At 40.6% G+C, this 27428-nt stretch overlaps 1 protein-coding gene across 3 annotated transcripts in view; it reads left to right on the plus strand.

Moving 5' to 3' along the window:
- ITPR2 (inositol 1,4,5-trisphosphate receptor type 2) overlaps window positions 1-27428 on the plus strand; it is a 478853-nt gene that overhangs the window by 422365 nt on the left and 29060 nt on the right. For all 3 annotated transcript variants that reach the window (XM_029955850.1, XM_029955851.1, XM_029955853.1), the window contains one exon: window positions 4934-5094. In XM_029955850.1, the coding sequence (XP_029811710.1) occupies window positions 4934-5094 (161 nt within the window). The remainder of the gene's footprint in view (window positions 1-4933; window positions 5095-27428) is intronic.

A 27428-nucleotide genomic window follows, 5' to 3' on the forward strand; every position in this document is an offset into this window, starting at 1 on the left:
TATTCTAAAACTTCTCTTTAGTCTCTCTTATTCATTTTTCAGTTACTCTGTCAATGTTAGTCAAATGGCTACTGTTTTTGAGATACTATGCCCAGTGCTGATAAAACAAAAAATAAATCAGACATTACAGTGGTAGAGGCTGTGATAGAAATAGACAGATTTTCATAACAAAGTGTTATGGGCACAGGGAAGAGCCACTAGCTGGTTGTGTCAGTGCCAGTCAGTGGTGGTAGCAGTTAAGCTGGGTCTTGAAGAAGGGATACCTGTAAGGCAGGAAAGGAGGAGACAGAGGCATAGACTTTTCAAAGGACTTGTTTTCTGTAGAGAATGGTGAGAAAGTCAGAGTCACTCTAAGAAATGTGCACAGAGCGGATTGTCAGAGCCTGAGTCCGAGTGGATTGTGAGAGCCTGAGTCCAAGGGTGACTTCAAGTTCCCTGGTTGACAAGGACTTTATTAACAGAGGTGAAGAAGAAGAGCTAAAGAAACAAATGTTTGATGAGTGTGACATGCCCATAAGCTACCCAGCATGATTTACCCAGTGGGCAGCTGGAAATAGAATGTGAAGTTGAGAAGAAAGGTCCGTGCTGGGGATGCCTCACCAACATCATGACGGTCGAAACCATGGGGATGATCAAGTGTAGCGAGTGAGAACCACTGAAGCTGAAAGACAACCAGTCTCCCTCTTTCACACCCCCCACAGCTCTAGTTCCCTGGTCTCCCCACCGTCAGCCTCTTCTCTCAGTCTTCCCCGAAATCCTACCTCACACAGTTGCCTGACGCACAGCTCTGAGCACGCAGGTCTCCACTCAGAAGACTTCAGAAAAAAGTGCAGTCTCCATTGCTTTGCACTTAAAGCTCTTCACACTTTGTGCCAAATGCACCATTTCATCTTCATTTCCAGATGTTCCTTTCAGAGGAATTGATGCTTCCCCAAACAGGGATCCACTTTCATCTCTACCTTTGCCCTGCCGCTTCCTCTGCCTAGGAGGCAAAAGAACATGGCTTTAGAGCCAGAAATTTTTTATTTAAATACCGACCGACTTTTCCACTACCAAGAGGTGTTAACTTGAGCAATTTACCGAATTCCTCTGAATCTGTTTCCTCACGTGCTAAAAGGTCAGATTGGATTACTGTAATTATAAGAGCATATTTAGACATCTTTATGTTGTTGTCAGCACAAATAGGTGCTCAATAAAAATTAGGTAGCTTTTATTGCCATTCATTTCTTTTCCACTTGCCATAATCCTGTTTCAAGGCTAGACATTTAAAGCTTTACACCTCTTTGAAATCTTTTTAAATGTCACCATTCATTTTGTCCTCCCCTGTGCTTCCTTGGCAATTTGTCACCACTTCAGGATGTAACACAAGTTTTCTGTTTCCTCTACCATATTACACATTAATTGATGGTAGATACATTATTTTTTATAGCCCTATGTACCTGGCAACAGGAAGGTAATTGAACTGAAATCTGGGAAAATCTATTTTAACTATTTTAACATTCTCTCTCTCTCTCTCTCTCTCTCTCTCTCTGTAGCTCTTCTGAGATATATGCCCTCCAACTCACCCACTTAAAATATACAAGTCAGTGGGTTTTATTACATATATTCAGAGTCATGCATCCACCATCATGCTCAATTTTAGAACATTTTCATTGCCCTCAAAAGAAATCTCGTACCCTTTAGCCCTCACCACCACCCTCCCCCACCAACCTTTCCTCCACCCCTGTCTTCAACAACCATTGATCTACTTTCTCTGTCCCTGTAGATTTGCCAATCCTGGACATTTTATATAAATGGAATCATAGAATATGTGGCTTTCTGTGGCCTGCTTCTTTTACTTAATATGATGTTTTCAAGATTCATGTTGTAGCATGTATCACTACTTCATTCCTTTTTATTGCAGAAAATTCCATTGTACAATATGCCATATTTTATTTATCTTTTCATCAGTTGATGAATGTTTGGATTGCTTCTACACTTTGGCTATTGTGAATAATGCTGTTGTGAACATTCATGTACTAGTTTTTGTGTGGACATACATTTTAGTTTTTCTGGTTAGATACCTCAAGTGGAATTGCTGGGTCACATGGTACGTTTAACCTTTTGAGGAGTTGCCATACTGTGTACTACCTGGCAATGAGAAAGAATGAAATCTTGCCATTTGCAACAACATGGATGGATCTGGAGGGTATTATACTAAGTGAAATAAGTCAGAAAAAGACAGATATCATATGTTTTTACTCATAGGTGGAATTTGAAAAACTTAATAGAAGACCATGGGGGAAGGGAAAGGGAAAAAATAGTTTCAAACAGAGAGGGAGGCAAGCCATAAGAGACTCTTAAATACAGAGAACAAACTGAGGGTGGATGGGGGAGAAGGGAAGATGGATGATGGGCATTGAGGAAGGCTCTTGTTGGGATGAGCACTGGGTGTCGTATGTAAGTGATGAATCATGGGAATCTACTCCTGAAGCCGAGAGCACACTGTATACACTGTATGTTAGCTGACTTAACAATAATTATATTTAAATATATATATAAAAAAATAAAGTGCTTAGGAAATAAAAGTAAAACTAAAAATAAAGTAACTGCACTACTTTAGATTCCCACCAGCAGGGTTTGAGGGCTCCAGTCCATCCACATCATCACTGAGATTTGTTATTAATCTGTTTTTGATTATAGTCATCCAAGTGGAATAACGTTTTATTAGTGAAATATTCTTTATTCACTCAATAAATATTGTATTCAGTGCTGATGATAAATCCAGAAACCAATCTAAGCTCTTAGGACTATTGGTGAAGAAAAAATGACAACTCTATCTGCTCATAGACACACAATAATTAATAAACATAACAAGTTCTTATCTGAGATCCTGGATAAATTGGCATTCCTGATTAGCAGGCAGGCTTTTTCTTACACATTTTTACCTCTTGATCTTAGACTAGTGGTCTGGTTTAATTTCACAACTTTGATATGGCTGTGTTCAGTCTGCTAGAAGGTGATAAGCAGTCTAGGAAAGAGGATAAAAGAGAAAGAGAGTGGTTGAGGGTGTTGGCAAAAGGGAAGGGGCAGGTTGTAGGATTAAATTGGGTGATCAAGTTAAGCAACACGGAGAAGGTGATTTGAGCAAAAGGTGAGCCAAGTTCGTTGAAGAGACACCAGAGGGAAGAACTCTGTGGGTAGAAGAAGCCACCAGTCCAGAGGCCCTGAACGAAGCAGGAGTCTGCCTGCAAGGAACAAGGAGGCCAGTGTGGCTGCATGAGAGTTAGCAAGGGGGCGGAGAGTGAGAGACAAGGGTAGAGAGGCTATAGGGCATAATCGTTTTCCAGTTTAGTAAGTAGATATTCCACGGGATAGACTAATAACCAATGATTGTTCATTATTTATCTGAAATTAAAACTTGGCATCAACCCAGCATCCTGTATTTTATCTGGCAGCCCTACTCATAGGCCATTGTAAGGCCTTGACCTTTACTTTGAGTTGGAAAGGAACCACTGCAGGATTTGGAACAGAGGAGAGACACATCCTACCTAGGTTTTTGAAGTATCGCTGTGGCTGCTGTGTTGGGAATAGGCCAACACAGAGAGTTAAAGTGGAAACAGGGGAGGGGTGGGGTGGCTGGGAGGCTTTTGCAGCCATCCAGGTGAGAGATGAAGAAAGCTCAGATAACAGAGGTGGCTGTGGAGATGCGGAGGAGTGGCCAGATTCCAGATATCTGTGGAAGGTAGGCCCAAAAGAATTTCAACATGAATTGGATATGGATGAGAGAAAGAGGATACAAGGATGACTCCTCAGTTTTTGGCTTGAATGACTGGAAGACTGGGGTTGCCATGGAATGAAGAGGTGGACTGTGGGTGGAGCAGTTTGGGGGAAGAATATGGATTTTATTTGGGCCATGCTGAGCTGATGATGGGTCAAATAAGATGAGGCATCACCATGAGCCTCATCTAATTTTACGGTATTTTCCATTAAAATATCCAATAATGTAGTATAAAACGTCACCCTTTCACTAGGGATAGATTTTTTTTTACTTATTGTATATTATATCTTATTATTTAAAGAGTCTTCTTCATGCCTGAATGGCTTAGGAAAAATGCTTAGAAAGAAGAGCCAGGATTGGAATCCAATTTCCTAGTTTCTTCTCCAGTATCTGAACTGCAAAACCAGACTGAATCCCAACATCCCATTTTACTTGGCAATCGAACTCATTTTTCCATAGAGGCTTTTCTTCATCTGCATTCACTTCCTTTCATCTACTCTTCAGCCCTTGAAAGAAAAGATTCTTGCTACGCAGAAGCTCTCCTCAGTGTCCTTCCAGCAGCTGAAAATCTGCCCTGGATATTGAACAGACCATCCCCTCCTTAAAATGCCAGGAACACAGTAGTCTAAAGGCTGGATAAGTCAGCGCCCTTATTGCACGCAGAGCAAAGATCACTGTGGACATTGACTTGCCCTTCACTGACTACAAGTGGTTTTCAAGATGACTCTCTCAGCTGCCTTTCCTCTTTTTCCCAAGGTTCCTGGATAAAATAACATTTTTTCCTGTCCTGATTAACAAGCATGTCTTTTATTGCACAATCATTTTTACTTCTGCTGCTTAGACTTGTGGTCCAGTTTCATTGGACAGTTTTCATATGGCTATACTTTAAATTATCTGTAAATGTTACATCTATCACAGGACCTCACATTTCCAAGGATCCATTGGGCAGGAGAGAAGTGGAGAATGTTGGTTGGGAAGAAATCTATAAACTATGGTCTTTTTTTTTATGGAGGTCTTGTGTACTGTGTTGTTTTTAATCATAACATTCTAAATTGGCACACTCACAGAAAGCATTTTTTTCACATAATTATTATGGGTTTTTTTTTTTTTTGCTGGGAAGTATGTGCTGATTAAATGACAAATCACATACATTGTGTTTTCTGTGTTTTGCAGGACTTGAGAGGGACAAGTTTGATAATAAAACTGTTTCATTTGAGGAACACATCAAGTCAGAACACAACATGTGGCATTATTTATACTTCCTAGTCCTGGTGAAGGTCAAAGACCCCACTGAATACACTGGGCCTGAAAGTTATGTGGCACAAATGATTGTGGTGAGTGATCAAAGCATTTTAACCCATGACTATGTTGCATTTTGTATACTTTCCCCTTCTCTACCCCACCTTTCTCCCCAAATGGAAAAGTTCTCCAAATCATTTGGTTAACTTCCAAATAGGACTGTCAGTCACAGAAGAATCCTCAGGCTACCTAACTCATGGGTTCCCAATGGACTTCTTGGTTATATAAACCAAATCTAAGTCTCAAGGGCACAGATGGCATTTACTGAAGAATTCTCTGTGCAGTGAATAGCACCATCTCAATCATGTCCATCATCTCTGACCTCATGTCTTTGCTAATGTCTCAGTTCCCCAAATCTGGAACTTTCCCATTGGCAAAAATGAACAGAAGATTCATACTTTAAGAAATTCTTTGAATTTCAGAAATCAAGAGTTTAAGAAATTAAACTGTGTTTGGGAAGGGTATAACGTTTGATCTCAATGGGAGAATACTGTCTTCCTGTCTATACAGTTTGGATTATGGGTAATGATTGGCACTGATGGCATTGGTAATGATGTTTCTGCCAATACTAAGTTGCTGATAACTCCTCATTAAGATCACTAGCAGAGGCTGTTGTCCGTGATTTGGAGTTTCTTCTGCTTCATTAGAAGATTAAAATGAAGTGGCTTAACGAGAAGTCTAAGTTACAACTTAAGGGTATCAAGACACACATTTAGTATTATTGCATCCAATATAAATTCTTATATTCTTATATTCTTAGAATAAAGTGAGTGTTGGATTTTTTTCCCCTCAAAAATCTTCTTACAAAATTGTGTTCACTATTGGAGTATGAGTCTTTAGAAGAGTCATGATCCTCCTGGCTGCCCAGTCCTGAGGATAGCAGTTAGTAAACACCAGTGCCAAAGCTTCAGAGAGCAGGTGACAGTGGCGCTGTGTCCTTCCTTCTGTGAGCTGGTCGTGTACATAGCAGGACATGCACCGCCGTAGAGGGAGCAACCAAAGAGCATGTTTGGAGGGTAACATCTTACTAAGTACAAGTAAATATTGCAGTAATTTATCTTACCTGACCATATATATGTATATTCAATATGTATATATTGACTTTTTTTGTTCTGCCTTTTTATGTTTTCTCCTTTTTGACTTGCATCCTCTGTAAGTTGTTCAATGTGCAAAGTAGTTTGCATCCTACTATGCAGTTGTCATTCTTTATGTGACAGTGCGTAGAACCTAATGCTGTTTCTTGTTCTCCATGTTTCCTTTTCTGCCCTCTCCCCCATCTACATTAGGAAAAAAATTAATCGGTTTGAAGATAAGCATTCATAGTCATTATTTATACATTCTTGATCTCAATATGCTCAGGGACCATCTATGTGAAATATTTTGTGTCTGTTTACTGGGGGGGGACATGTAGAGCAGTATGTTTAAAATGAAACCTCACATTACTATATTTTATCAAAATTTGAGTAACTATAATTAATATATATTTACTGGGCATCCACTGTGTCCCTTGGACTAAAAGATTTTGGGAAACACACTGAGGAGTCTGACACGTTCCTTCTCTGCCAGGGAATTTAGAGCTTAATAAGAAGGAGAAAAGAATAACAAGCCAAAAGTAGAATAGGCCAAGTTCCCCAAGAGTGGAGCAAATGAAAATCTGTGAAGGCTTAGAGATGTAGAGTGACATCCAACTGGGAGGTGGTAGAAGGGAGTGTGTGTGTGTGTGTGTGTGTGTGTGTGTGTGTGTGTGCGCGCATGTGCGCCTGCACATGTGTTGGGGGGCAGTACATCAGACAGAGTAGGATTTGGGCAGATTGGGGGTGTCTGTTGGATTAAGAGTGAGTTCCTGTAAGAGGAAGCATCCTGAACAAAGGCATACAGGTAGAACACTCAGACATTCAGGGATACTGGCACAGAATCCACTTGTAAAGAAACTCTGAGAGATATTATAGGGACTTGTGAGTAGTAAGTGTCAGTTTGGACCATCATTTCATCAAGAATGGAAGCCACTGAAGAGTTTCACTACAGGAGTGCTGTGGCCTAGAATAGTCATTAGGCAGTGGTGCATAGGCTGGTTGGGAAAGGAGAAAGGGGAAAGATGAAATCAAATGCCATATTTGGCAGTTGATGAGATTAGGGGTGGGGGACCAAAGGAGCCCAAGACACCTGACCTTGTGAGCCTGGTCACTGGGAGAAAGGTGGTGTATCAGTGTCAAAAGATCTTCTGCAAGAGGAGAAGCTGGTCAGAGGAGAACACTTATTGACTTTGAAAAGAGACTAGAAGCCACGTCATACATTAGAAGGGACAGGGTAGTAACAACAACATGAGCCTTAGAACCAGAAAGATCTGGACTTACACCTTAACTGTCACTTATCTGCTGTGTGGTCTGGGATATCTTGGGTAAATCTTTGAACCTACCATACAGGGCCTCCGTGTTCCCATCCAAAAGTGAGAAAATTGCTGTGACCTCAGTGAGATGGTATGTTAAACGTGGCTAGCATACTGGAGGTACTTGGTAATTGACAGTCTTCACTGTGACTGTCCACATGGAGTGACAGTTGAAGCCATCAAATTAGAGAGAAATGAGAGAAGGGAGAATGTGTAGCAAGAAAGGCAGAGAAAGCCAGAGACAACATGGGGGTTTCCCCATTCAGGAAAAAAGAAGAAAGACACATAAAATAAATAGAAAGGAAGACAATAAAAAGGGGCCAAAGGAGAACCAGGAAGCAGAGTATGTCAAAAGTCAAGAGACAAGCTACGTATGCAATGACAGTTTCGATAGCATCAATTGCTGCAGAGAGGCCATAAAGAAGACACAGGTCAGACAGAGCCTTTGGATTTTGTAATAAGGAAATCACAGGTGGCTTTTTACCATAAAACAGTGCTGACCTTACACCTTAACATTAAAACCAGCAGTTGGCCAGGCACCTGCACTTGAATTTTTAAATGCGCGCGTCCTTATCCGTGTTTCTGCCCATCCTGTTCCATCAGCTCTCTCCAGAACCGGGAGGGAGGGAGGAGAGCTTGTAAACTCATTCCAGTCTGAGCTGTCTCATTCTCGCACATCCAAGACAAGCGGCACTGTTTCTGAATTTCAATGGCCAGGAGAAGGAAGAGTGAAATTATTCAGCTCAGGACTGATGGAAACAAAAAGTCATTTGCACCAAAGAGTGTTCATTTACTGGAATAGCCTTTCTAGAAAAGTTCAAAATATCTGTAGCTAATGAACATAATTTAGAAAATCTGTGACTCTAAGCTCTATGGAGATTATGGCCTTGAAATCCTGATTTTCTGAAAGAGAGAGACAGAGAATGACAGAGAGAGAGAGAGAGAAGACTTTAGAGCACATAGCAAGGTGAATCACATCTGTAACTCAATTCAAACTTTATATCTTTTCTCTCTCGAAGGCAGAGGTAACTACTTTTAATAGTTTGGTAGGAAACCTTCCAGACATTTTCCTACCACCTTTATTTTTGTTCCTTAAAAATAGCTTCATTTACCAACCTGATTTAAGTGCTTGTTTATCAGTAGAGCTTTGAAAGCTTTAAATTCTTCATAATTGATGTAGCTCTTACCCTCAAGGATTTATGCAAAAGAAATGAGGAAGTTCCTCATGTTCAGAAGACAACTCATCTGAATTCTACCACACCGCTGAAGTACATCTGATTTGTACTTTGGGACCCTTAGGAAGTGCCACCTTCCTTTTGGTGACATGAGAAAAGCAAGAATATAACAAATTGGAGGATATTTCTCCCTTCTGCATAGTGTTTCACCTCTAGTGCTTCAACTTTATTACTCTGTCAATGAGGAATATTTATATCAATATGCATTGAAATATACATTGTAAATACATTCATTTCTAGAGGTTAGAATCTAAATATACTTGTTCCTCTATATCCATCCAGTAATAGGCTCAAGACTCTGAAATATGAAAAAATATAAACTTTCCTTGCCCTTGCATTCAGACGCGACACTAAGCTGTTTGAGTATCAGCCACTGTCTGAGTATCTGAGTGAACATGAAGCATCTTCTGGGATATTGTTAGGGGAGATATGAGTTGATCAAGGTACCGGGGGAATATATTTTCTCCCGGCAAGCGAGCCCTCATTTTTGATAAGAGAATTGATATTTTGAGCTAGTATTTACTGGGAACAGAAAATGAGAAGGGAAAAGTAAGGCCCATGCTGGAAAGTAAACGTAATGAAAGGGAATCCAGTAAACTGGAGGGAAGGGTATAAAAGGATAAATCCTCCGGCCTGTACTAGTAATGGCCTTTGAGCATCACTAAGCCCTTTCGCGTCTCCCATTACCCAAAGGATGATGACTGAGGAGGAACAAACAAAATAGAGATCATTAGAAAAAATGCCCAAGGCTTTTAGATGTTTCTCAAACATTCTGAGGACATTTTCAGATTTTCAGTGTTCATTTGCTGAGATGTGACAGGGGCCTTTGGGGATATTTAGTACTTAATTTGGCAAACAGAGGGATCAAAATCGCAGGTGTCTGTGAGAAGGGTGTTGAGCATGTTCAGGGAACTAGTGCCTTGCGGTGCGCTCAGCCGTGCTGAGCCGGCCGCGGCAGAGCCCGTGGCTGGTCACCCCCCATGAGCGTGGGTTTTGGGGGATCACTTCCACATGTTAGAATATGGCACTCTCCCACTCTTCCACTTACTTGACTCTTAACTAAAATCTGTTTCCAGCTAGCGTGCAGAAGTCAGCTAGGACAATTGAACTCATGCTTTTGTTAACATAACAATGGTCTTGACACTAAAAATAGTTGTAAGTTTCTTGAAGGCCACAACTGAGAAAAGAGTAGCCCTCAGTTCTTTGTACTAGCAGGGCAGGTGATGTCTGTAATATGCCTTAAAATCAATTTCATGAACAGTGAGTGCTTCCCGTATCCTAGCAGCTGAGTTATGAGTTTGATACTTAAGGATAAATAAGAAATAGTCTCTTTCCCCCAGGAAGCTCAAAACATTTACTGAATGAATAATAAAATAAGGAGTCAATTAACAAATGAATGGTCTCTTCTTAGCCCTCTGGTTGTGGGACAAAATTTAAGGAAAGATACACCAAAAGAGCTGCAAGGAGTTTGGAATGTGAATTTCTCATTAGTCAAATGTCATCTTTCCCCTCTTTTAAATCAGAAGACAAAGATGCAGCAGGAAGGCTTAGACCACTGGAAGCAAGTATGATGAATGACCCAAGTATGATTAGAAGTCACATGGCTGATGAGAGAGAAGAGACAATTTAGTCCCCTCTTGCAGTGTTTCTCAAACCTGGTCCCTCCCGTACATGCCCCTGTGCTCAGGAGCGTGCCTGAGGCTGCTCTCCTGGCAGAGGTGCAGGCATGCGCAGTGGACGGTCTTGCAATGTAACTCATAGTAGAATAAATTCTTCCCCGGGGCGCCTGGGTGGCTCAGTCAGTTAAGGGTTGGACTTCAGCTTAGGTCATGATTTCACTGCTTGTGAGTTTGAGCCCCACGTCTTCCTAAGGCGCCCAGGTGGCTTCGGCACAGGTCATGATCTCATGGGTCAGGCTCTGTGCTAACAGCTCAGAGCCTGGAGCCTGTTCTTGTTCTGTTTCTTCCTATCTCTCTGCCCCTTCCCTGCTCACGTCCTGTCTCTCAATCTCTCTCTCTCTCTCTCTCTCTCTCTCTCAAAAATAAACATTAAAAAAAGAATAATCTTCCTTGCAATAATCCATTGAGACTTCAGAAAAAGAGGGATGGTCTTTTCAGTGAGATAGGAAAGAAATCTCTTTAGTCACCCATTAGTAACAATTCTCCAGATGTTGTCTTCTGTGTCTAGAACTCAAAATCAACCTTGTTTGTTGTCAAAACATGTTTTGAGCAGTAACTGTTGGGGGGGAGATGTTTGGACTCATGAAAGACATCAAGTCTTCTAGGATTTGTATGCAAACCTCCTGTGTTAGCACCATTTGTCAACTTAATTTCTGCATTATTATTATGTGTCATAACAATGAAATTATATGTTCTGATTCTTTTGTTTCTAATTTATGCTAATTGTGTAATTGGATCTAATTAAGCCAATTATGTAACTGCTCAATCTTTAAAACCTATTTTAAAGACTTTGGAACTTCATAAGACATAGCTAAAAATGTTTACATTTCAAGACAAACCAAGGGGGTCTCTGCAGCTCAGAATGCACAATTAAGAAGTAAATATGTATATTGAGGGAGACAACACCTTCACTTTCCATATTTTAAGTCCAGACACATGTCTTCAATTTAAGAGGGATCCTTTTCAATTCCCAACTCTGGATTTCATTTGTCATTGTGGGGTCTACTCTCTGCATTATTTTAATTTTTGATTTAGTGGCCACATGTAATAAATATGAGTTACCACATTTTGTGAACGTTAACATCTATCTTGTCTTCTTTTTAGTTTGTAAAAGAGAGATTGAAATGGTAAGTACTTCACAGTGTGGCTATACATAGGGTCGTCATCTCAAAGATTCAGTGCTGGAAGTGAGGGTGAAGGATTTGGGTCAAATCAGGTTTAAATGAGATTCATACAGGGGAGTGGGATGGGAAATAGACGAGAGCAGTCAGGTGAGGCGCTGACTCAAGGTATCATTGACTCCTTCCTGAATTGATCAGAAGTGGAAACTGCTGGTGTCCAGGAGATAGTTCTCCAAGTTCTGAAAGCCAAAAACTGGTTTTTGTTAGTCTTCCTAATCAGTGTTGAGGACAAGCTAAGTGTTCCGGAATCAGCCTAGGTAATAGATTCTGAAGTTTGACGTCTGAGGATTTCCATTTACAAGATGGGTGACTTAACCGCCTCCCCCCACCCACATCCCATAAACTTCACTTTACCCATTAATGAAATAAGTGCAGCCACCCAGTCAGCACTCAGAAGAGAACCTGCTGAATGGGGCTGGGTCCTGGGGGCCTCCTGATGAGCGGGACCCTGGCCCTGGCCCTGTGTTTTCTGGATCCTGGAGAGAAGGGGAGGCAGGGATCCCAGAGAAACCCCCCGGGCAGAGAAGGCTGCGGGGTCATAGAGGGAGAGGGGGATTTGGAGGCTGGGACAGTGGCTAATTTGGCAACTAGGAAACATTGCAATCGTTTAGCAACTAGTACAGCCATCTCTCTGCATACAAGATAAATGTTGGCTCTGGATGTATTAAGACTTTCCTTGCAGAGTTGCTATGAGGACTAATAAAATCATGCGACCTAACAGTACTACTACTATATAACTGACAGTTGATGAGGGGCTGACTGTGAGCAGTGCTGTGCTATGTGTTTGACATGTGTGATCTCTTCTAAGGCCCCATAACAACCCTAGGCAGCACTCTGTTAATGCTGTCCCCATTCTTCACATGAAGAAGCAGGCTTAGAGAAAGCTGATATCTTGCCCAAAGTTGCAGCGCTGGTGGAAAAGCCCGCCGTGTCTGTAATGTGCCTGGCACATACAAGTGGTCAATAAATGCTTGGTCATCATCTGATGCTGTGTGGTGCAGAAAGCTGGAAGCCGTGGTTCCTTTGAGAGTGGGCCGGGCTGGCTGCACCCAGCACCCCCAAGCAGCGGGTCTCATGCTCTGCAGAAGGGGGACTATAAACATTCAGTTCAGGGCAGGGAGTAGACCTGGCGGGGGAGACAGGAAGTCAGCTGACATCCCTACAATTGCAGGAAGGCCTGAGAGGAATTCAGATAGGAAAAATGTGCTCGTTCAGAGCTGGTTGGCAACTGCAACCTTCCTACAGTGATTAGAAGTACTGCAATTACAATTATTACACTTGCAGGCAAGAAAGACAGAGGCTGCAGGATATTTCCATTTAATTTGGCAAGAATTTACCAGAGAGCTTTGTACACAAGGTGCTGATCGAAACTAGAATAAAACATCATCGTCACTGCCCTCACAGAACCACACTGTCATGGAAAAGACAGCTACATTCACTGGAAACTATAGTGCAAATCAGAACTCTAGTAAGAGGTATAATGGATGTGCAAACACAGCATCTGGAGAAATCTTAAATTATACAGCTACGCCCCTGCTTAAAACCTTTCAGTGGTACTTAGTATAAAATCCAAACTCTTTCCTGTGGCCCCTTATCCCATCTGGCCCCGGTCTGCTTCATTCCACTTCCCTTAGCCAACTATAATTCAGCTACATTGGCCCTTTGCTTTTTCTTGGAAATTCACCCTTCTTCCTTGGTCAGAGCCTTGGCATGGGGCTGCCTTCTTTTTGCGGTCGTGGTTTGCTAACACTTTCCGTGCCTGGCACCTTCCCTGATGCCCCCGTTCCAGTTACTTCTGTCCTACCACCCTTTAGAGCGCCTGTGTTAATCTGACCCTGGTATTGTTTTTACACTTATGGATGTGTTTATTTCTCTCCACTACGACTTCAGCATTTCTACATCTGGTTTGATCACTGCTGTATTCCCAGCACCTAAATTAATGCCCAACACACAGTAGGCACTCAGCATAGATTTGTTGAACAGAATGAATAAGACACGGAGCCAAGGGACACCGAGGACAGGACAGGTCTTTCTGGCTAAAGGGACTAGGGGCAGTTGCACAGAGAAGATTATGAGGGGAGTTGGGCCTTAGAAAGTATTTTGACAGAAGGGGAATATATTGCAGACAAGGTGTGTATCTTAAAGGGAAAGTGTGAACAGCCAAGAAGAAAGGAAACTAAATTCACTTGTACTGGCAGCTTTACATGTTATTTAAATATACCCTTTTTATGCAAACTGAAGCTCAGAGAAGCTCATTACTTATCCAAGGTGCTCAGCAAAATAAGTGTTGAGTCAGGACCCAAATACAAATTTTTCTGGGTCCAGTGTCTATGATTTTACCTTTCTCTGTGCTTTACCTACTGAAGAATCAGGCAAAACTTAATGAAGATTGAATATATGTAAGTCAGGTATTAGAGAAAAGGTAGGAAAAAGCCCAAAACCAAAAGACATCCTTTGGAAGGATGAAAGTTTTCTACAATATTTTAAGGGATTAGAATTCTTAGTCTCTCAGCTGCAATGGTTGAAGTACGATAAAAGGCATGCCAGGGGCCCCTGCGTGGCTCAGTCGGTTGAGCATCCGACTTCAGCTCAGGTCATGATCTCACAGTTCGTGGGTTCGAGCCCCACGTCAGGCTCTGTGCCGACAGCTGCTTCCGATTCTGTGTGTCCCTCTCTTTCTGCCCCTCCCCTGCTCATGATCTGTCTCTCAAAAATAAATAAATGTTAAAAAATTTTTTAAAATAAAAAGCAGGCCCGTAAACTACTTCCCATTGGCGAATGGCTTGTTCATAGAACAAGCACACACCGAGTGCTTACTGTGCTTCAGGTGCTTGCTGCTTAGGGTTTAGCTTCCTTCAGGAGACTTTGGTGAAATCCAGGTGACAAAGAAATCTATTAAAGGAGAGGTGGTGGCTTCATAAGGTCATGCCAGATGCGTGAGTAGGTCAGGTAAGGGAGGAAGGGACAGCTAGTCTGTCTAGGGAGAGAGTGGGGCTAGCCATGGGGGCACCGGGAGCTGATCACAAGGGCCTGGTACTCTTGGAAGTCTTTACTTGATCCTGAGAGCTAAAGGAAACCATTCAGAGATATTAAACCAAAGAGACATGGTCAGATAGTATTTTAGAAAGCATGTTCCATGGAAGAACAAGAAATGGAGACCAGGGGGCTATCCTGGAGCAAGAAAAAGAATATGTAGAAAGAGTTCATTCCCTGGTAACAATCCTGAAAGCTGCTATGAAAGGCCACTGGAGATTGAGAAGAAATGAGAGACATGAAAGGATGTGGGTGGAGGATTTACTGAAGGTGAGGGGAAGGTGGGTTAGGTCTCTGGCCCTGGATAGTTAGGGGTCATGGGTTGAGCAGTGAGGCTCAACCTAAATCATCAGGATTCCACAGGAGTAAGTTGAAGAAATGTGATAATCTCAGTGTACCTGGTAGTATCCCAGTGCCTGGGTCCAATTTGGGTTTCTGAGTGCATTATGACCAACAAGAAGCTGAATACAAGAGTCTGGAATTCTGGTGAGAAGTCTAAAATGGACAATCCACTAGAAAAGATAAACTATCACAAAGATAAGATTTCAGTCTTTTTTATTCACTACAGTGTTCTGGGAGTGTAGAACAGTGCCTAGTGTAGAGTAGATACTCAATCAAGATTTATTAAATGAGTATAAATACTTATTAAGTCACTAGAGAATACAGGATATATAACATTGCAGATTAGGACAACGCTATCCAAGGGAAATTACGTATGGTAAGTAACTAGGAAAAAAACCTTGCCCTTAGACTAACAGATACAGCAGCATAACCATTAATCAACACTAATAATAACTAATGATGATGATAATTATAATATCCAGAGTCTTTCCCACAGATTTTACTTAACAAAAAGGAGACCCGAAGGGAGAAAATGATTTTTTGTAGGACTCTGAAAGAGGATTTTAACTTCTCATCAGCCAGTGAATATAGAAGTTTTTTGGATATCTTGTGATGTAACATTGATTAATAAGTTTTAATATAGGATTATGATGCAAATGCAAATGTTTACAGCAAAATGACTTGGATTTTGCTCAATGTATAGAAGCCTTTTTGAAAAAGTGACCCATTCTAAGTCATTTATTTTGAACTTATAAAGGTATGTTCACATCTCTAATTCTCATAACCTTAATAAAAGGATTTCTTCCCACTGTGCTGAAGAAAGTTCTTGTTTCCCAGTCCTAGTAATTACTGTAAGATCTTGTTCAGTTCTCAGTTGGCTTTCTGGAATAATCATGTCCACATTGTTAGGACTGATACATTTTATTCAGAAATTCTGGCTTTCATCCAGAGAGTAACAGATACCAGCAAAATGTAAGTTGTGGGAATGAGAGCTATGTACCGTAAAGCCACACGTCTTCTGTCTGGTGGTTTTTAATAGACTAGCATAGCCCGTGCCGTGTCATGAATAATTAGCTGAGATGATAATTAAACTGAAAGATTGCTCTTGGGTTAGGTAAGGTTATCAGGCAAGCTAGTTGCCATCAGATTTTGGACTAGGTTTAGGTAAGGGAATTCCTGAAAAATAATTGCTGAACTTTACAAAAGTGATTCAATACTTGTATGTCAAAGATTAGTCATTTAATGTCATGTTAGTGGAGTCTATTGCTTTCGGCAGGGCAGGGAGGGTAGGAGTTTTGAAATAATGGCATCTGAGGTAGATCACCCCAGCTCTCTGAGTCTGTTTCCTCATCTGTAAAGGGAGAGAAGTAAGATTCTTATATGGTTTAAGCAAATGTTCCATATATCCTAGTGCCTCACATGATGTCTGGTTCAGGGTTAGTGCTCTATAATATTTAAATGCTCCTTCCACTTCTACGTAAAATATTTAGTTACTTACTATGACTAAATTTAAATACTAATTTGCAGATTCAGAGCATTCTTAAGCCTTTTAGGGTTCAAAAGCATTACTGATTCTGCATAGTGATTTTCTTACAGGTTAGATAATGGTCAACTTTTCACTTGTTCAATGAGCACTTACTACCTACCATGTCCCAGCCACTGTGCTAGCTCCTGGAAAGGGGGACGGAGAGCATCAGGACAGATGTGGCCTGTCACAGAATTTCCTGCTCAGAGCATAAGGCAGATCCTAAAAAGTTACCACAGTTGTTACAGAGTTAAGTGAGGGTTAACACTGGGACAGACTGGGCAGGGGAACCTTCCTGTCTCTTGGCCTGACTCAAACTGAAGTCTGTTTGGCACCTGTCTCTCTGTTAACCCAAAAGTCAGGAGCTCACTTAACTATTTTAATTGCTGGAACCATTGATGAATCCCTTTAAATTTTACAAGTGATTTTAGGACAGATCTTACCACAGAGAGAATGGTGAGATACTGTCAGGAGTGTGCCCAAAGCACACGAGGACATTGTGAAAGGGAGTAGTAGGAGTTGTCACTGAGTCAGAACAAAGATTGTATAAGAACAGATTTTACCTCTCTTACTGACATGTTCATCTTGGGGAATGAGAAGGGCAAGTTTTGCCTTTTTCTTGGCTCTGTGATGGGGGCAACAAAGGAAATACCTTTTAAGCTTCTTCAGGTGAAGAACTTGCAGTCTTGTAATCACCTTTTTCATTTCTCTCAGCATTTGAAAAGTTCCCATATGAAGCACACACATTTTACTTTAGAAGGAATATTCTAGCTCTCTAAGTTTCCTTCTGCATTGGTGTTCTACTGTCATTTTGAACTCTTAAGAAAGGTTCCAAGGTATTTATGTTACTCAGAGATTATTGATTAGCATTTCAAATGCAACCACACCAGGTCACCAGAAGCTGAAATACAAAAATAGCTGAATTCAGAGGTGGTTTATTTGTAAAGGTGCCCAGGGTTTGCTTCTAGCTATCTGGTGCCAAGTACAGAAAGGCCCTTGGCCGTGGTTCTACCTGTGACTTAGAAGAGGTTTGACTCCCATGCACCTCAATTCCTCATCAATAATGGGAGTCTGAATGGTTTCCAAAACCTCTTCTGTCCTAGTTCTAAAATTCTGACAACTTGAACATCTTAAAGAGTTTCTATATCAAATTTTGAGTATGTTACTCTTTGTTTTATATTACAAACGAGAAGCGATTGTGGCAGGAGTTTCGGAGCGGTCAGAATTTGACTATTTCCATTGTATTCACTGTGGGACATATATGGCTTGACCCCTTCCCCAACCCTGGCTGGAGTTTGGCTGTTAAGTCCCTAGGGTCTACCGTCCATGTGATTACACCTCCTTGCTGCAGCCATCTCTGTAAGACCACGCCGATTAAGGGAGCAGATCGTGAATTTTCCTCTGAGACCTGAAGCCTAAATGCTTGAAGAGAAAATTAAACTGTGATTCCGGCAGAGGTTGGGAAATTTAGTCTCAGGCTGCACCTGTGCTTCAGGGCTTCAGAGAATTTGTTTCCTGAGCTGAGGGCCTTGTCCTATCCAGGTGTCCTAAAGCCAGTTTGAAAATATCATTTTAGAAGACAAAGATATAGTGCTGACAGGTAAATAATAAGGAAATTCATTTTATGGGGGACTGTAAAATTGCTTCTTACATGAGAGTATCATGTTTTCCTCACTTTGTTTTCTTGTGCCTTAGTAACCAAGAATAAAGTCAGAGGCTGGTGTGTTGAAAGGGAGTTGGTGGAGGGGTGTTTTGCGTATAAGAGAGACACAGCATGGCTGAGTGCTTTAGTCATGGACTGGGGACTTTCAGAGCCTTGGCAGGTGACTTAACCTTCCTATGTCACAGCTTCTTCATCCATAAAATGGGTGAATATCTCTGCATATAGCGTTTTTATGAAGATTAAACAAGTTAATATTTATACAGTATCTGACATGAGGTAAATGTTATATTCAATTTTAAAAGATATAAGTGTTGGAGGATCTGAATAGCATTTCAGGGCTCAAAAATGATGATTTATTCAACAACTTTTGTTTAGTGCCTATAATGTCTGTAGCAATGGGATAGATAGGATAGGGAACACAAATGAGAAAAATAAATTCCCTGCTTTGGAAACCTAGGGCCTAACTGGGAGAGCATGACAGAGCATCCTGAAAGTTGGATGATAACACCAGGCAGTGACATTTCATGAGCTGCAGATGAGGGCTAGCCTGTGGGTTGAGATGCTGGTGTGAAAGAAAGCAGCAGATCCGAGTAACTGTTACCAAAGTACAGGTAGACCCATCCCCCTCCCCGGGATTAGGACGGGGCTGAATGGAACAATTTAAATTGCTCAAGGTCAGAAGTTTCTGCTTGAGCCCACCAACAAAAGAGAGGCATTGATGACTTTCAAGTAGAGGAATTATATGATTTTTTAAGTGAGATCTTTTTATGAAGTATTAAATAATTCATAGTGAAATGTAGTAAAGGGACAAGAGGCTGGAGGAAGGAAAACCAGTGACCAACACACGATTGGAAAATGTGGTGGAAGGAACCTGTAAAAGAAAGCAAGGGATAGGTGTCTGGATTTGACTGAGAGCAAGGATGGGCTCTTGTCCTATTTCTGCCACCATGAACCAGGTGGGACCTGTCTCTATCCTTCCTGGCTTTTTTTCTGAGGTTTCCCATTCTGCCAACTTTGTCTTCCACTCTTCCCTTCACCTGAATGCTTATATTCAGAAATTATAATCCTCCTTTCCTGGACAACCCAACTAAAGAAGACCCCAGGCCGTCTATGAGTACCTGATCATATCTTACCCAAAGTCTGCACCACTATCTGAAATTATTTCCCTGTGAATTCATTATCTACTTTTATAAAATGTCTTTGTTTTCCTGGGTTCTGGACTCTTGACTGTCCTTGTCAGTTCTAGTCTAGAATAACTTCTGGAATAAAAAAGCCCTCAGCAAACGTTTGTTGAATGAATGCATGATAGAACTGATCTCTGAGGTTCACCCACACTAATTTTTAACTCCTAATTCCACGTGCAAGATCACATAAGAAAAATATTTACTGACAGTGCATTTAGGAGGAAGGAAAAGAAGACTAAGGCTTGTTTGGGTGACTAGAAGAATACTTTTAGACTGAAATATCAGTAGTTATTCCAGAGAAATAGTGACTTTGGTCACCAGTCCCTTCCATGTATTGGGGCCTTGGGCAATGGTTCCATTGGTTCCTAGAAATAGCAAAACTAAATTTGGGAGCAAAGACTGATCAAGACTGAAGATGGAGTTTTTGACATGGTGTATAAGACATGTGTTTGCTAACTGAAATAACAAATGTCTGTTTATGTAAAACTATCAGTAGAGCTATTGATATCGGAATGAAAATTCCACTTGGGAAACACACTAAAGGAAAATGGTGAGAGACTTTAGCATGGTAAACCAGTTTTAACATGTAATATTTACATGGATTTGCTCATTATTTATGACAGAGGGGTGGTGGGACTAACGGGCTCCCTTCCCATTACAGCTTGACTCAGGAGAAATCATTCTCCCCCAGGTCCATTCTGTCCTGCACAGCGCCAGTGACCAGGGATGCTATACTGACACCAACTACCACAGTGCAGTGCCATTCTGGCATTAGCGGTGCCCCCTCACTGTGCGCTCATTGGGCAGTAGCTCAACCCAAGAAGAGGATGGTTTGCAATGCCATTCTGATGCTAACCACCCAGAGTTAGCTCAGAGCCCACAAGTTAGATGGCATCACCTCCGACAAGTCTGCCCTTGCTTCAGATGCCAGTGGCACTTCAGGTGCCTCAGACCCCCAGCACTTCTGAACAACTAACTTCACATTCAGGGTTTCCATGACTCCTTCAGGTTTAAGAATTCACTAGAATGACATACAATATTCAGGGAAGTGCTATACTTCCAATTACAGTTGTATTAGGAAGGACATATATCAGGAATAGCCAAATGAAGAGACACATGGCACAAGACGTGGGTGGGTTTCAAACAGTTTCTGTGCCCTTTCTCAGTGGGACAGGGCCCATCGTCCTCTAGGTACAGCAGTGAGCTCACCAACCAGGAAGTTCTACTGAGTTCCCATGCCCAGAGTTTTCGCTGGACTTGCGTGACATACACATAGTTGACTTAATTATTTGCCAGAATACCGAACCTGGTCTCCAACCCCGTTCCCCTCCCTAGAGGCTAACTCGAAGCCCCAGTGCTCTAATCGCAGGTGCTCTGACCAGTGACTAGCCCCCATCCTGGGTTGTCTCCTCCCTTAACAGAAACTCAGGTGTGATCCAGGGGGCTCATGAATAACAGAGACACTTCTATCAGTAGGGAATTCCCAAGGGTTTTAGAACTTCCCTGTCTAGAATCAGGGGCAAATACCAGTCAGATGCTTTATTAGGCAGCAGATATAGTCCCCATTCTCAGCACATGCATATGTTGCTTTTCTTTTAAGCACTTAATCAGGAAGAAGTTTTTAAACCTTATCCCAAGGTTAGACCTCCTCATTCTTCTCTCTCTTATATGCAACATACACTTTATCAAAATATCTTCTCTACCTATAGTATCCAATGAAACAGATGTGAATCTACTGGTAGATTCAGCAGCTGGTCTTTCTGCCTCTATACTTCTCCCTCTACTGAGTATCCGTCAAAGAACAAAGTGATACTTTTGAAAACGTAAATCAGAATATGACACTCTTTTGCTCAGAACCTCCACGGACTTCTTAGTACATAAAATAAAATTCAGACTTCTTCTCCAGCGTTGATACCTACATCCTCTGCCCCTCTCTCACTCATTGACTCCAGCCATATTGGCCTGGCTGTTTCTATAATAAGACAGGCGTGTTTTACCTGAGGGCCTTTGTGTTGGTTCTACTCTCAACCTGCAACATTCTACTTATCTTTCATATCCTGCATGTCTCTGCTTACATGTTACGATCTCAGAGAGGCTTTCTCTGGTCACTGTTTCAAAAGGGGTCCCTTCTCCCCACTATATTATTCTTAATCCTCTTACACTGCTTTCTTATTTCCCCCAAACACTTACTGCAACCTGACATTATGTTGTATATTTTTTGTGTGTGTGTCTCTCTCTCATTTGAATGTAATCTGCATTATAGGAACAACTTTGTTTTGTTCATCGATGTATCATAGGACATAGAACAGTGGCCAGCACTTACTAGATGCTTAACAAATATTTGCTGATTGAATGGATGGCTGAATGAACAAAGAAAAGAACATAAAAATAAGTAATGATATCTCCTTAGTGACTCAGTTTAGCTTCCTGATAATGCAGATGATGACTAGAAGACAAAAATTTGTAGTAAGAAAAGCACAGGTATTTGACTGAGTTTTCATCCCAGTGTGGCTACTTCCTCGCTATGTGACCTCAGGTAATTTGCTTAACCTCTCTGCCTCAATGTCCTCATCTGTTAAGAAAAAAAAAAAGATAGTACTGTCTACCTTAATTCTTAAAACTGTCTGAAGACCTCCAGTAATGAAGACCTTCCTCCCATTCATCATAACTCTTCAGGTTACACACATTCAAGTGGAACCTTTGATCAGAGGACCTAACAGATCTAAAATCGTCCTCTTGTACATAGAAGACTGAGTTAGAAAATAAGACACACAAGAGAGCTTACCCAGGTTATTTAACCTCCTCTTGCTTTCTTTTGTGAAAAACAAGGGGGTTGAATTCCGTCTACCAAATCTATCAAAACACCCTTTGAGCTCTGATATTTTCTGGTTTTAAAAATCAGAACCACAAGTCTGGATGGACTTGGAAGCCAAAGATTTCTAAGAGGATCATATACCAACCTTATCATCTGCTCATTCAGTGGCACCAAACAGTCCTACAGTGTCAACCAAATTTAATTCACAGGACATATCTCATCACTGAAAAGGATGGTTTGGTTGGCTATGATTAGGTTTCCAGCTCTGGGCTGTGCAGGGAAATGGCAAAGAAAATGGAGGTAAAGCTGGAGTCAGATTTAGATCGACAAGTCATGTCAACCATCTCTTTTCTTTCTTATTTGTCTAATCAAGTACTGCCTAAGAAGTAACAGAAATTAGTATCTATCATTAGTGAAAGACAGGGCACTAAGGCAAATTGGGTAGAAACATGAATGAATGCACATAAATGCAATTTCTCCATCTGGCAACATGCAAATATTTTCATCTGTTCAAATCAAAGTAATATAGTGAGTCTTCCCAGAATAAATAATTTATTTTTACTGCTTGATTGCTTGCTCACTTTTCGTGTTTCCAAGTACGTGTCTTAGTTTGTTTCTATTGCCAAATTTCTTTTCTTCATATAAATTCATTGTTTCATTAATCATCTATATCGGCCTTACAAATTTTTGCCAGAATTTTTATGTTCAGTTGCAAGCCTACTTTGTAAAAAAACCTCATCCTTTCCTATCTTCTTTTCATACCTCTCTTGTTCTCAGTAGTTTGGAGAATGTGAATGTGATAGAAGCTATGATTACATCACCTTTAATAAAGGAGAAAATATACAGAGTATGTAGAAATTAGGTGAGCTTATAGAGAAAGAAATCAATCAGGTTGGCAAGTCGCATCAATGGGACAAAGTGCAAAATTCTTGTTTCATGCAGTATTTATTGACCAAGTTTGTAGAGAAGATGGTTAAAACATATATGGAATAGCAAGGAGTCATTTTTTCAATTTAAATAACATTATTATTTTTACATTATGAAATCTTTCAATATTTCCAACAATCCTTGATGTAGTATTTTACACAATTGCATCAAAGGGCTTTCAGAGATAAACATATATGTCTAACATTGTAAATTTGGTTCATCCAATCTATTCATTATAGAAGTCTCCATAATCACTCCACAAAATTCAGTAGATCAAGTATTGCATTATAGCCTGGAAATTTGGGGGAAGTTGAGGTTTTGAATAGCCCTTAAAGTCCATGGTTAACTGTCATTGCTTTCAATCAGTCCCAGTTCAGATGTCATATGGGTGATTTTCTGAAAGACCAAATAGTCATGTTGTGCTCTTCTTTTGTTCACTGTGGAAAAGAAGTCATAATATTGGTTTTATAGAGCCAGAAAATGCATTCTTTCAAAATTAGCAAAGATGACAAAATGACTTTTCTTCCCTTATGACTATTGGAACTACCAATACGGGCATCCTTTCTAGAAGTGGCTGCTCAATACATTGTTTTTATTGTTATTTCTCAAAAGCAAATATTCCAGCAAAGTACACTCTCCCAGATCGAGTGGGTGCAACCCTCTGATGATGACCGTAAATGGGGTTTACAACAAGAATAAGGGTGCCTTAAAAAAACTTGCATTCTCTTTCGTCTTTTTACCTTTTAACCCTAAAACAATAGTGGAGAAGAATACAGTAGGTTGTATTTGAGTTATTACAACAACTAAAGAATGTGTTTATTTTGAAGACAGAGCAAAAATGGGACTGTATTTGGGAGATTCTCGAGAAAGACATCTCTGCTAATGAAAACCATAAACAGAACCCAAAGCTACTTTTGGTAAAATATATCCCTAGTAAACATCAAAATATCATACTAAAATTAGCAAAAGGAATTGTCGACAAAGGCCTTATTAAAAAAACAGTTGCAACAGCATGTGAAATTGTAGTTAAAGCTCACATAGCCCTTCATTCCTTACTTGGAATTTTAGTTAGATTTTCTTATTTCCCCTGCCTGTCGCTGCAATTAGCCATTAAGCTAGCAGAAACTACACTTTCTACATCACACAGAAATGTCTTTAGAGTTTGCAAAGAGAGCAAGAAAAGCAAGCCAACCTGTTTCATGAAGAGACCAACTAATATAGGAAAAGAAGAATATTTGTTGCATAATCACTGAAAACTTGTCAGCAGGCACAAGAAGATATTTAACTGGTAATCAATTTAAAATAGATTTTTCTTGTGTCCTTTTAAAGACATCCTATGTATTATTTTTATTTTCTAGTTTAAAATTATTTATAGTATTTGTGGTAAATTGGACAATGCACATGAATAATACTCTATCGCCTAAAAATGCTCACATCAGAAATGGTTTCTGTTTGGGCACCAGCTCTGGGACCAGAGTTGGTGCAAGAGTTTCCCCTTGGCACACTCACTGACTCTTATGCCTGATCTCACCTGCTCTCATCATTTAACACTGTCCTGAGCAGAGAAAGTTGTTTTTAAGAAGCATTCTATTTAAACTTTTTAAATGATAGATTTTTTAAATTAAAACATTGTATGTTTTAAGGAGTATGCAAATCTTTTCCACAGTTTATTTCCTCTAGAGAACATTTTCTTTTCCTCTTCTTATCTTCTAGAGTAACGCACAGATGAGCAAATGTGTTTTAAGATTTAAAACTATAAACTCATATATATCATGGTGCACAAGCATGAACAATTTCAAGTTTCCAGGGTGTCATGTGTACTTAATGAAAGTTCTGATCTATGACTTTGAACTCTTGTGTCTTGGGAATATAGATATGTCAAGGAAAAAAATGACAGTTTCCAAAAGAAGAAAAAAAGGTTCATGTAATTAAGATTGCAGGAGTCATTTCTTGAATCCCTGCATGTTTGGGGAATGCGCAATGCCCTACTCTTATATTGAGAATATAGTTAGGTACTCAGACTACGGGAATTACTAAGCCTTAGATTTAATTTTTATTTGTTCCAGCTACATTATTCGTTTCCCTTTCTTCAAGTGCTCTGTGTTCAGACATGAAAACTGTCTGATTTGCTTAGAGTTTCCACTTTAACCTTGCCACTAAGCCCTGAAATAAAACTGTGGCTTGCTTTTCTACACTGGCCGAGCCAGCATGATACCAGTGAGCTTCATTTCACAATCGCTGTCATTTTCAAATTGTACCAGATAACTGTGGTCAGAACAGTGCTCTGCCAGAAATGCTTTATCTTGGGTCAGATGGGAATACAGTGATGTCAGTCTGTCACCTGGGGAGGCCGACCAACTGCAGGTCACCAGGTGGTTTTCCAGAGACAGCATTCCAGACACACTTCCTTATGTGATAAACTTCTAGATCCTGTGCTAAACTAAATTTTGCAATTTTAGATACTTGATTCCATCAGAGGACACAGAATGAATTGAGGTGGGAACACACTAATCAGAGTCAAGAGGCAGAGATGTGGACAAATCAGAATGCCTATGTATTGATTTAACAAGATAAATTATGATTTCCAAGCAGAACAGACATGAGTGATGGCTGGTCAGTGTCTTTTTTCCCAACGAGCCAGATTATAATCAGAAGGTTGCTTAATGAGCAGAGGTTTGGAGCAAAGGGAGTTAGCTGGCTGCATGATTTGAATGCTTAGTGGATCAGATGAAGATAAGCTGATGTAACCTCATTGCTGCACACAACTATCGACTAGAGTTTAGTCCTGTGCTTGAGCTCTGCCTACACCACCTGCCGGTTCTGTGACGTTGGGAAACAACTACTCCGTGGGTCAGTTTGCTTCTCTTAAAGTGAGTTAGGACTAGCACCAATCTTAGGGTTATTGTGAAAGTAAATTCTTTTATTATTCATTTTCAACCTCTTATTAAACACTTACCATGTGGTGGGTATTATTTTAGGCACTGAGGAGCAGCAGTAAACAGAACTGACAAAAATCTCTACCCTCATGAAGTTTATGTTCTAATAGCAGGCAGTCAAAAAGCCTGCCAGATAATGATGGATGCTACAGAGATCAACAAAGCAGGGAAGGGAAATGACCAGGACAGTGGGGTTCCTTTAAATACAGCAAAAATTTAAATGTAAATATGACAGCACCAGGGCTCATGATGTTTTTTATTCTAATTTATTGTTATTACTACTGCTTTCGTTTTATCTTCTGTGAGGAGCAGGTGGAGCCTACCAGCCATCCCCAGGAGAGCGCTGGGCGCACAAACCAGTTCTGCTGCTTTTGCCCCATTTCTTCCAAGGGACCTGCCTTCCTCCCCACTGACATAGTTGCTTTTAGATGTGCAATCCCATTGATTAATTCATCGTTGGGTTTTTCTTTGTTCTAGAAGACATTTTATCTTTAAGATGTCATTATACACATTTCATTTGTCTTAAGTTGAGTTTTTAGGGCTAACTTCAAGCATTTTAGAGGTGTCTATACTTAAGAGCATCATATAGGACTCTTTCTAAGGTATGATCATGAAAGGGATTCTCTTACTTCACAATCTCAAGAAAGGGCCTTGGGACCAGGAAATCAGAAGCTCTATTCCAGTCTGATTTTCTCATTATTTCTGTGACACTCGTTAGGCAATGACAGCTCCACCTTAATGTTCTCTCCTGTGTCTTGGGGACCCACGGGGCTGCCTTTCATAGGGTTTATGAGAGAACAGAATGAAAGAATAAATATGGAAGAGCAATGAACTATTTATTATGTGATTGATTTATTATGTGATTGAAATAGTACCAGTTTTCATGTGATTAATCATTTCTCCTCTACTTTTCCTTTCATATCTATCCTGATTTTTTGCCCACAAACCTAAGAAAGAGTCAAGCTGATAAAGCCTGAGCTTTAGAGATTCTGAGGTCTGCAGGGAACCAGTCCGATCACCTAGTCCAGCTCAGGAATCCCTCTCCTAAGGGAAGATCAGAGAACAAAAGTGACTCACTCAGAATCACCTGCCAGGAAGCTCCCTATCTTTTGCCCTCCCAATTATGCATTCTTCAGGTACACTACAGAGAGTGACTACACAGAGTGTAAGTGATTACAGAGAGTGAGATGCTAAGCAGGTTACAAGAGAAGGCAGCTGTCAATGAAGTTGAATGGCCCCGTAATGGTTGGGCTTTAATGTTATACCAAAAGACCAGTAAGTTTAGATGAGATAGATTTAGATAGGTTAGAAAGTGATGGTGTCTGACAAGGGCAGCCCATAATGATGGGTTTAAGGCCGTTGGCAGCACTATAGTAAAGGAAAAAGATGTGATACGAGAGACGTAATAAAAAAAAAACCAATTGTAAGAAAACAGTGACTAACCAGCAGGTGGGGGATGATGA

Source organism: Suricata suricatta, chromosome 10 (genome assembly GCF_006229205.1).
Source record: "Suricata suricatta isolate VVHF042 chromosome 10, meerkat_22Aug2017_6uvM2_HiC, whole genome shotgun sequence".
Taxonomy (NCBI): Eukaryota; Metazoa; Chordata; class Mammalia; order Carnivora; family Herpestidae; genus Suricata; species Suricata suricatta.